The sequence below is a fragment of the Cyprinodon variegatus genome, unplaced genomic scaffold, assembly GCF_000732505.1.
Source record: "Cyprinodon variegatus isolate N-32 unplaced genomic scaffold, C_variegatus-1.0 Scaffold36, whole genome shotgun sequence".
Classification (NCBI taxonomy): Eukaryota; Metazoa; Chordata; class Actinopteri; order Cyprinodontiformes; family Cyprinodontidae; genus Cyprinodon; species Cyprinodon variegatus.
The window spans coordinates 848,173-859,642 of record NW_015150489.1 but is presented as its reverse complement, the minus strand read 5'-3'; the positions used below and the strand labels follow the sequence as shown (position 1 = coordinate 859,642).

The window sequence follows — 11,470 nt, the reverse complement described above, 5'->3', positions numbered from 1 at the left end:
TATATATATATATATATATATATATATATATATATATATTTTTTTTTTTTTTTTTCATCTGATTTATAACATTCTTGCCTTCACCAGTTGGCAGCAGAAAACTGTTTGTACATATCACTAAATTGTTGTTAACAACCATTAACAGCACATTATATATATTATAGTGCCCTAATTTTAAACATTTTATTCACTCTTATTTCTTTTCTTCATCCGACCAGGCATTAGTTATCTTACATTGAGCCCTTTTCGAAAGGGCATTTTTAAACAACTGTTGGTAAAAGAACAATATCCCTCATTCTGCCAGAGTGTTAACTGGGTCAATAAAAATGTATTAGAGCCTATCTGTGTTTTACTATATGGCTATTAGTGTGAAAAAGTTGGTTATAACACTAAATTGTTAAATCAAACTCAGATGTATTATTTTGTTTCAGAGCTCTAGCATATATTCTTACTTGTCAAACTTTATTGAACTGCATTAATTCAGGCTAAGAAAGTATATATGGGTGAGTGTGCAAAGGCAGGATGGTAGGTGGGGGTGCAGCTCCTTAAATTATGCTGTTGGATAGCACCAGTACCACTACCCTGTGTGACTATGGAGGTAAATAACATTAGACTTTGTTATCTAGATTAAGCAAGTTAAGCTAGATACCTTCATGACTAGGGGTCATTAGTCCCAGGCACAGGACGAGTGTGGGGGGCAAAATTGACTCTGACCATTAGAAATACAGGCAGGAGGATTTTTTTCAGTAAAGGTAGGTGGTAGGTGTAGAGGGCCCCTCCAAAAAGACTGTGTTTTTCTGGGCCCTAGCAAAGCTGTCAGCTGGCCTGGGATAAGGTATATGTTGCTAAAAGTTAAGGTTAGGGTAAGGGTCTGGGTTAGGCTGTATGAGATGAATGCTAGTCACTGAAATGTCCCCATATGTCATGAAAAGAAATGTGTTTTGTGAGCAAAAAAAGCAAATAGTATGTCAGAGATTTGCACCAATTAAATGGATTAATCTAATTTTTTAGTGCAAAAAATGTTACATTTGCAAAAAATTATAATGGTATTGCTTTGCTTTCACTTAGTTGGTCATTCAAATATATAAAATTAGATGCAGTTGTAGTCAGATAGCAAGAAAAGAAGCAGCTTTACACTTCCTACTCTTTTGGATCATGTTGGGAAAATAGTAAAATACACATATATTACACAAAACTGTTTCTGTCTATATTAAGAAGGTTTCAAATCATCTCTCTCTCTCCCCCTTTAAAGCTATTGCATCTTAACAAAAAAGTCATTTTTAGATCCCTTTCATGTAAACGTTTTTCTTTACACCTCTATCCCAACCAAAATGCAATATACTAAAATGCTTTATTGAAAATACTGTTGAAGTTTGATGCATGCCAGGTATTTTTATTAAATGCACAGCAGTTTTTAACTTCTTTTTATCTTTTTTTCAGGTATCACCACTGTCCTGACCATGACAACTTTAAGTATCAGTGCACGACACTCCCTCCCAAAAGTCTCCTATGCCACAGCAATGGATTGGTTCATAGCTGTTTGCTTTGCATTTGTCTTCTCTGCCCTCATTGAGTTTGCGGCTGTCAACTACTTTTCAACACTCCAGGCAAACAGAGAGCTGCGGAAGGCAGCAGCCATTAAGGCAGCAGCTCAAGAGGCTGCAGCTGTGGCTCCAGCAGGAAGCACAGGGAATGAGGGAGACATTTCATCAGTAAGTCAGGTGCATTTTTTTTCACCTTGTATTTACATTATTGTAGATCCAGTATTATGTGTAAATATCAACCTTACCACATGTGAGCCACTTCTGAAAGTGTAGTACCAAGTAGGGAGGATCTCCTGCCTTCTGCTGAAAACCACAATATAATTTGTTTTTTGCATTTTTTTTTGCCAAGCCTTTGGGTCAAATAGTAGCGAAATATTTTTTTCAATGAATAATCCTTTAAAGTTGTTTACAGTTATGTACATTTTTAAATTATGGATATATATGTACAGATCATCTAAACTGCAGAGTATCTTTTCCAAATGATTATCAGAACAGATGGTTCTCTAAAAAAAATTATTTTCCTTGGCCTCATTACATGCCTGTACCTGTCTTCATTAATCTCCCCTGATGTGAATGCTTCTTGGGTTTTTTTTTTTTTTCTCCTTGTAAAACAGAAAGGAGATTCTACAAAATACAGTGGCTTTTATTTGTACTCGCTGAGTTTTCCAGGATGTTCCACATTTTGGACTTTTATAAACCTCTAGAACATAGAAAATGAAGTATCGAAAAATAAAGAAAATCGGTAGTATTGCAACACGGCTTAAATAAGGTTCCTCATTTCCGGCCCTTGAGGTCTGGTGTCCTGCATATTTTAGGTGCGTCTCTGCCTCCACAACAGAATGAAATTGTTAAATTACTGTACCTCTTCAACATGCAGCTAAGTTCTCCAAAGTCCTGCTAATGACCTGATTCATGGACTCAGGTGTGGTAAAGCAGAGGCCCATCCAAAAGGTATTGGTTACCCAGAAGGGTGGAACTGTTGTAAAATTTGCATATAAATGATGAAGCCCACTATTACAGAAAATAGGGAAAGGAAACATTTTGTCAGTTATAAGCTAAAATGTGCTTGTTAGAAGAGGAAATTTGGTAAAATCCCTCAAAGTAAATTTATTGCAGTAGCATTATACATAGATATAGTAACTGACATAGTAATGGGATAGCACAGGGATCTTTAATTTGTGTCCGGTGTTTTCCAACCTTTAAATGTGACTTTGATTCAACACATCTGAGTCAAAAAATTGGGTCATTAGCAAGACTGGAAAACTTTACTGCAAACTGAAGAGGATATTAAACTTTTGACTCAAGGGCATCTTTGGCAATGTTCACACTGCAGGCCTTAATGCTCAATTGAGATTGTTTTTCTGAAATCCGATACTTTTCCGAAATGTATTTGATGTCCTGTGTGAACTGCATTCACACAACTTAAGTATCCAGCATGCGCAGTAGAGGATGCAATGATGTCACAAGCGAGCATGTTTACGGAAGTAAATATGGATGTTAGTGCTGGAGCGGATCTTGCAGTCTTTCGTTTCTTTTATAGATCTCAGCCAGTGCTTCAACAATACAATCTTTTTAAGAGAGTTTTCAAAATAATGACTGTTCTCTGCATTATCATTTGCCATGGTTGTTTTTCTCCCAGTTTCTGCGTAGCAAGGTGCTGATTAGTGACCTTTGTAGGGTATTTATAACGTTCATGTTGGATGAATGCGGCCTGGCCGTTCAGACACAGGTCACACAGGTCAAGCTATCATGAAAAGGTCAGCTGCAGGCTGCATGTGTCCAAAAAAATTGGATTTGGTGCACTTCAGGCTGCTGTGTTAAGGTAGCATTTATGACAGAATAATTCTCCTGAGAGTATTCATTTACTCAAAATTGAAAAAAGTTTTCCTGTTAATAGCTAGGTCCAAAAGATTCAAATGCACCGTAGAATGACCAAGACCAATTAGTGTGGTCTAGATATGTCTCCCTTTGTTCAAACCCATTCAAGTTTCCCTTCTCTGTTTTATTAAAGACAGATTGATGTTTAGTAGGAAAGAGTAAATATACACTCACCGGCCACTTTATTAGGTACACCTGTCCAACTGCTCGTTACACTTAATTTCTAAGCAGCCAATCACATGGCGGCAACTCAGTGCATTTAGGCATGTAGACATGGTCAAGACAATCTCCTGCAGTTCAAACCGAGCATCAGTATGGGGAAGAAAGGTGATTTGAGTGACTTTGAACGTGGCATGATTGTTGGTGCCAGAAGGGCTGGTCTGAGTATTTCAGAAACTGCTGATCTACTGGGATTTTCACGCACAACCATCTCTAGGGTTTACAGAGAATGGTCCGAAAACGAAAAAACATCCAGTGAGCGGCAGTTCTGTGGGCGGAAATGCCTTGTTGATGCCAGAGGTCAGAGGAGAATGGCCAGACTGGTTCGAGCTGATAGAAGGGCAACAGTGACAACCACCCGTTACAACCAAGGTTGGCAGAAGAGCATCTCTGAATGCACAGTACGTTGAACTTTGAGGCAGATGGGCTACAGCAGCAGAAGACCACACCGGGTGCCACTCCTTTCAGCTAAGAACAGGAAGCTGAGGCTACAATTTGCACAAACTCATCGAAATTGGACAATAGAAGATTGGAAAAACGTTGCCTGGTCTGATGAGTCTCGATTTCTGCTGCGACATTCGGATGGTAGGGTCAGAATTTGGCCTCTACAATATGAAAGCATGGATCCATCCTGCCTTGTATCAACGGTTCAGGCTGGTGGTGTCATGGTGTGGGGAATATTTTCTTGGCACTCTTTGGGCCCCTTGGTACCAATTGACCATTGTTGCAATGCCACAGCCTACCTGAGTATTGTTGCTGACCATGTCCATCCCTTTATGACCACAATGTACCCAACTTCTGATGGCTACTTTCAGCAGGATAATGCGCCATGTCATAAAGCTGGAATCATCTCAGACTGATTTCTTGAACATGACAATGAGTTCACTGTACTCAAATGGCCTCCACAGTCACCAGATCTCAATCCAATAGAGCATCTTTGGGATGTGGTGGAACGGGAGATTCGCATCATGGATGTGCAGCCGACAAATCTGCGGCAACTGTGTGATGCCATCATGTCAATATGGACCAAACTCCCTGAGGAATGCTTCCAGCACCTTGTTGAATCTATGCCACGAGGAATTGAGGCAGTTCTGAAGGCAAAAGGGGGTCCAACCCGTTACTAGCATGGGGTACCTAATAAAGTGGCCGGTGAGTGTAGTTTAGCATTTCATCTACTCCAGACTAACAACACATTAAATCCAATCTACTTTTTATTATTTACAGAGTCTCATGGCAAATAGCAGTAAAATGTGCTTTAGAAGATGTGCTTACCAGGGTTTTGTTTTGCACATTTGCTGTATTTGTTGGTATACAAATATTTATTGGCAGGTTGCCAGCAATATATTTTTTAGTAAGAGTTTTTTGCTCTCTTCAGGTGTTTATGGATTATTAACAGCTATGCTGGATTTGCTGTTGCCCTTTTGTACTTATACAAATTCAACACTGGTTATGGAACTGGCTTTTAGGGATTTTATCGTTGCTGTATTTTTGTGAACAGTCTCTTCATTTAAACTCCCAGAGTTCCTGTTTTTGTGTCCAGGTGGTAGCAGTACCTAAGCTTCCCTGTGATGTTTAAAGGACTGTTGTGCATGTTTTTATGGAAAAGATTGGTTTGTTCTTTCTAAAGGCCAAGTGGCTGTCAGAGTTTTGTGGTAAATGGTCCGCTCTTTCGATGTGCCTACCCCACTTAACCACCTGGCACTATGTCATTAAGTGGAAGCTGTGTAAAATTGTATTTTCTGGAGTTGGTTGGATGTTCGTATTAATTTTGCCACACATTTTACCTTGATAAAAACCATTTAATTGTATTTTCATACTGAACAATTCAAAACTCTTTACTATATAGTGTACCTAGTTTTGGCATCATTAGCAAAGCATGTCTACTATATTTGTCTATGACTGCTATTGTGTCTAAATCTCTAAATGTCACATAAGGGAACTGCAGTGCAATACAAAAATAATTTCTAATTTTGAGCATGCAGAACAGATTTTGGAGGCATGTGGTCACAGTATAATTGCTTTCATCATGATTGCCGTGCCAGATGCTTTGTGATTGCAAATATATCTGATATTTTTAATGGACAGCATTAAATAGTAACGATACAGCTGTTAGTTTGCTTTAGTTATGTTTTTTTTCAGTTTATATTCTCAAGTTTTAGTTATACATCAGTTAGTCCTATTTGCTTCAGAAAAAATGCATATTGGCTCTAATTCTACGACTGTTTCCAGCTATCTGGATTGCTAAATGTAATCTCAAGCTGAAAAAGTGCTGCAGCTCTCGGACAAAATCCGAGATTTATTTATTTTTTTTCTTTTTATGTCCCATTAGATCCTCTTTACTTGAAGTTGCTAATAAAACAATTTCTGTATGTCACAGTACAAGTTGCCTAAAGTTTTGCAGGTATTGCCGACCTGTGAAAATATGCATGTTTACTAGGAATTTTTTTTTCTTTTTTTTTCAATGAAAAGTAATGTGCCAAATCCTAGTTTATTTTTTGTTTTTTTTTACCAGATTATTTCAACATAATTCATAATAGTCCAAAAGACAAAGGCCTAATTAAACTCTTTATGCTAAGTTGTTAATTTTTTAAGTTATTTATTGTAACTGTAAATGAATCCTATAAATGAATCCTATAGTGTCATGATCCATATGTGTTAATGTTAGGAAAAAAAGATGGTGTCGCATAATGAATGAGAGAACAGTCGATGTAACACAGATTGACAGCTAAACAGGATTTTTTTTTACTTATTTTATACAATACGAGGTCACAACAGGGCTAACACAGTTATCTATCTAACACACCTTATATAGGAGTTTAACTTAATTAGAGCGCTAAGCATGGTTAGCACAGTGGCATTATTAAGAAGACTCCTAATGATAAGATTTCCAAGACTGTTAACTTCTTCTAATCCTATATGTCCCTTGAGAGTGTTACATTAGTAAATAGTATAAAACAGAACATAAACTAATCTTCCTGTTACCTACTGATTTCTGTCCTTATGAATTCTCTCATCTAAGGCTATGTTCCTTTAGCCTGAATGAGCATACCCTTAAAGAAGTGTTTCTCCTTTCTTACAGTGTTTACTTTTCACACCTTTCAAATGCCTTACACATTTTTAGCTTTGTCTAATTTTATTTCTTAACACCCAGCTGATACTTTCTGTATAAATTTGATGGAAAAAAAAGATGATTGGTGCACCTTTAGCTTATAAATCAGATGATCATTAATCACAGTCACTCAAGTAATATATTTTCCAGGAGGACATCCTCATATGTGAATGTTTAGTCTATAAATGTGCAAAAACACTTCATTTCAATCAGGTAAAAAAAAAAAAAAAACGTTCACACTGTTTCCAGTATATTTTTCAATAAATATCTTAAGGGTCATGGTCCCTTTATAAACCTTGTTGGTTCTATGTTTATGTATATAGGTTTTATTCCTAGTCTCAGATGTGGTTAAAATTTCCCAATGGAATTGGTCTAGCTTTTCTACTTTCTTCTATATTAGATTAACACACATGCCGAACACAGCTTTTCTATTACCGGTATATGTTTTTACCTAAGTGATTGATCTCTTAAAGCTGTGTATTTGGTTTCTTTTAACCTATTTTTCTGTGCCTACATGCACATTTCCAAAATTTCAACTCCCCCTCTCCAACTTCTATTGTTAATGGAAGCGTCATAATTCCCATTTTATTCTGGCTTTTTGCTCTGATCTGCACGCACAACAGATATTCAGACAGATATACATTAATGTGTGCAATTTAGATTAAACTATGTTTGCCCTCCCTCCACGCACACATCCACACAGTTTAGTGCTCCTACTTTCTCATATATTTTTTTCTCTGTAACTATGTGATAACCACAAAGAGTGACATGAGCAGACAGGGGGTTGCTCTGCAAACGATGCTGCTGCAGATTATGTAAGGGCCATAGATTAAGCAGATCACTGCAAGCTCAGAGGAAGGAGGGCAGTGACCACAATAAAGAGGGGTGGGGACTTAGAAAGCGTGCCCAATCCTTTTTTATGAAACAAGATGGAGAGATGGGTTAGAGTGGGTTGTGGGTATGTGTTGGTGTGTGCATCTCTGTGTTATAGAATCACACAGAGAGAGTAGGAAAAGATAGAGTAGGAGGGATGCATCATGGAAAATGACTGCTTTCACCAAATATGTAGGTGGGAAGACTATTCATGATTTAGAAAAGAAAGAAAAGAAAATCCACCAGGAATAAAGGAAGCCTAGCAGTCATGAGGCAAAAGCGTTAGACCTATAGTTATTGTATTTTTTTTTTTTTTTTTGCTTGTTGTCTTTAAATCAGTACAGCTTTAGAAATGGCTCATATTACAAATAATGCTCTAACACAGTGATTAGTGCCACTTTGTATCAATTTGACTGTATGATCTGGTTGAACTGTAAAGTTCCTTGAGATGACATGTGTTGTGAATTTGGCGCTATATAAATAAACTGAATTGAATTTAATTGAATTAAACATTTATCAATATTATCCAGCGCTGCTTGTGCATAATTAAATGTCTGAAGTTAGATTCATGCAAATGCTATTTTCATCAGGTTCTAGACCTTGGCTCGGACAGATGGCTTCTCTTTACTGCTTTTAGATTGTTCTAGAGGTTAACTTTGCGCTCTGCTGCCACTGACTGAGATTCTAATTGTGACTTTTGCCAAAGGTTTTAGAAATCTGGGAACAATAGCCTAAACAAACTAATTAGTAATTGGCAAGACTCACTCTCTATCCACCTTGTGCAAATTGTAGCTTCTGTTCCTGGCTCCACTTCCTTCACCTTTCATAGGGTCAATAAAACATTATCATGGCCAGAAAAGTAACTGTCCTGGTGTATTCAATATGGTCTTCAGCCTTACAGATGTTGTTACACAACATGCACATGGATGATGCTCAAATTAGGACTACAGCCTTTTGGAAAAGAACTAGGAAAAACAAAAGTTAACCAAATGTAGTGGACAGCTAAAACTCTCCTTTATAAAACGCCCCAAATATGAGGGTGGATGCATTGTTATGTGTCTTGCACAGTACACATCACAGAGTAACGCATATTTGTTAAACTCTGAAAGCGGGGCTGTGCTTATGAATCCTGTCACACGAAGTAAAATGAGAGGCATTGTTTCTATGTGGAGGATAGGAATATCAAAAGGTACGTACTCTAGACAAACTATCGGAGCATCTTCCTATAGTTTCTATACCATATAGTAGTCTTATACCATTGTCCTCTTCTCTAGTTACTATCAGCGCTAGCGGAGAACACTTATCATGGTGACCATTGATGCACCTCCACTTTGGCCTAAATGTCCCTACCTTTTAACACTAATTGGATGGACCCTCTTAAATGAGGGTTTTTTCTTTATTTAAATATCCTTGTTTGAATCAGTTCCATGTACACTTAACGTCGTACAATGTACACAGGTAATTTGAATAATGTATATAAATGTGTTCTAATCTTTAGATTTAAATAAATGATAAGTTTGAGGGCATTACTGTATGTCAAGATCAAGAGAAATACCTTCTCATTACACATTAATCTGGAAGAGTTTTTATTTTTTATTCTTTCTGAACATCAGCTCCATGTTATTTTATCTTCCAGCTATGAAAAAAAGTCTAACATTTAGGGAATTATTAATCAGAAAAAAAAAAACTGATTTAATAAACTAAAAAGCTCAAACATTGCAGGATTTTACTTGTCGCTCATTTCTTGCAACATTTGCAGCACCATGGAGACATTTCATATATATCCAGTGGAGCTGCTTTTTAAAAAGCATGTGAATGTAGCACTTTGCTTTAATTCATTTCCGTTTATTTACATAGCAGAAAACATGACCTCAAGGCTTTTTACAGAGACAATTCAATCAGATAATCGAGTCAGATTTGTTAAAAGTTTTCAATATTACCAGCTAATTTCATCAAGTTGTTGCCTTTGCAGGATATGCTCCTGCCGGGTGAGCATGTGTATAATTAGTTTGACTAAACAGTTTGTATTTTTGGTTCAACGCATGATATAAACGAAGTTCCTAAACCATAGTTAAATAAAGAAATCATGATTAGATGAGCACTATGATTTTAATCAATCTCTTTTTTATTTTAATTGTTTGCTCTATGACTATAATGAGAAGAAACTACTCTTGTAGACAACATGAGTGTACAGTAGAAAACAAAACCTGCATTTGACTAATTACAAGACTGAAGTGTAGATTGCAGAGAAAAGACAGAAAATATATTCTTTCATTTTTATAGCTATTGTCACAGCCATCTTTTCAAATACTCCATGTCCTCCAGCCTCTTCTAGGAAACATTTTTTGAGACACACTGAGGTTCTGAGCTCAAACAGAAGAATAAAATATTAAGACAAATCCAGCAGAACTATAACAAGTTCATTTTAGCTCTGAAAATGGGGAACTTTACATTAAAGTTTAGCAATATTTGAACTCAGTGAGAAACCGAGTTTCATTTATTTAATAATTTAGATGAATCTTTTCTTTATCTGCCCCTAGAACTGTTTATTGCATCAGTATGCATCAGCTTTTTAATTATTTAAAAGACTGTTTGATTTACTGCGATCACCCAGAAACATCACAAAGTGACATTTATGTGCTTCACACAGACTGGCTTTTTTTCTAGACTCTTGGTTTGCTGCAAGAAGCTTAACTTTTGCTGCTGGTGTTACTAGCTATATTTCCTCTTTTCATACTGTATCTGACTTACAATGAGAGCATTATGTAATGTGGAAGTATGAGGTAAAACATATTTAGGTCCAGAATAATCCTGTGACAGTGTGATGAGTGTTTTATTGTTAAGATTTTCTTAGTTTCCACCAGTGGGAACTATAAACACCCAACCAAAGTAAAATGTTGTCTCTGTTCACTGGATGTAATTTTGATTTCAATTGTTTGCTCTTTTTTAGCTTCTAAAAGATTAGATTCTTACTAACAGGGAAAATATTGTGGGACAACATTTTCTAAACTATATTTATTCTTAAAGTTAGAAGACACTTTCATTTACTGTATATAAATGCTTAGCACATAAAAGCATATTTAATCCATTAGTTGTTTTTCAATGTGGACTGAGTGAAATACCATGAGATACATGCCCCTTGGAAAGAGGTTATATTTGTAAAGACTTACAGTAGGTATATTTATAAACGGTCAATCTTAGTAAAACGGCATGAGTAATTATGAACACATAATAATTCATCTTTGTGGCAAATTTCTTCTTACAAGTCTTGTTTCTGTTTTTTTTCTCTTAAAGGTGGATGCCAGTAGTGTATTGAAGAAGAGGATGAACTCTGCACCAGTTTTTGAGCGCCCTGCAAAAACGTTCCCAAACCCTCCTGTCAATGCCCAAGCTTTTCTACAGCAAGGCTCAGCAGTACCGGCCAACAATGTTCTGACAGGCACCAGCATCATTGACAAATACTCTCGCATCCTCTTTCCCCTTTCGTTTGGCGCCTTTAACTTGGTCTACTGGATAGTCTATCTCACCAAGGACACAATGGAGATGTCAAGGTGAATAGATGGCAAGGCCATCACAATACCTTTATTTTACTCAGAGCACAGGATGAAAATATTTGAATTACAAATTGTGTCAAGGTAGAAAGGTAGAATCCTTTCAATTTAATAATTTAATTCTTACATTTTTACTGTTCTGTTTTCACATTTTGCTATTTCAACCACAAAGTCATGGGTTCCAAGTTATCGCTTTTATGTGATAGACCAACAAAGAGTACTGCATAAATGGTAATTGAAAGAAGAAATAATTGATTCTGAACTTTTTAAACTTTTTGCTGCATCAAAAGCTCCAA

The 11,470-nt window shown here is 36.6% G+C and overlaps 1 protein-coding gene across 2 annotated transcripts in view; it reads left to right on the top strand.

Moving 5' to 3' along the window:
- The window catches only part of LOC107104817 (gamma-aminobutyric acid receptor subunit alpha-6-like), a 45,404-nt gene that overhangs the window by 17,091 nt on the left and 16,843 nt on the right, over nt 1-11,470 (top strand). Inside the window, exons 8-9 of one of the 2 annotated variants that reach the window (XM_015404937.1) lie at nt 1,441-1,712; nt 10,918-11,174. In XM_015404937.1, coding sequence (XP_015260423.1) covers nt 1,441-1,712; nt 10,918-11,174 — 529 coding nt within the window. Of the gene's footprint in view, nt 1-1,440; nt 1,722-10,917; nt 11,175-11,470 lie in introns of both variants that reach the window. The other variant, XM_015404930.1, reaches the window with a different exon arrangement.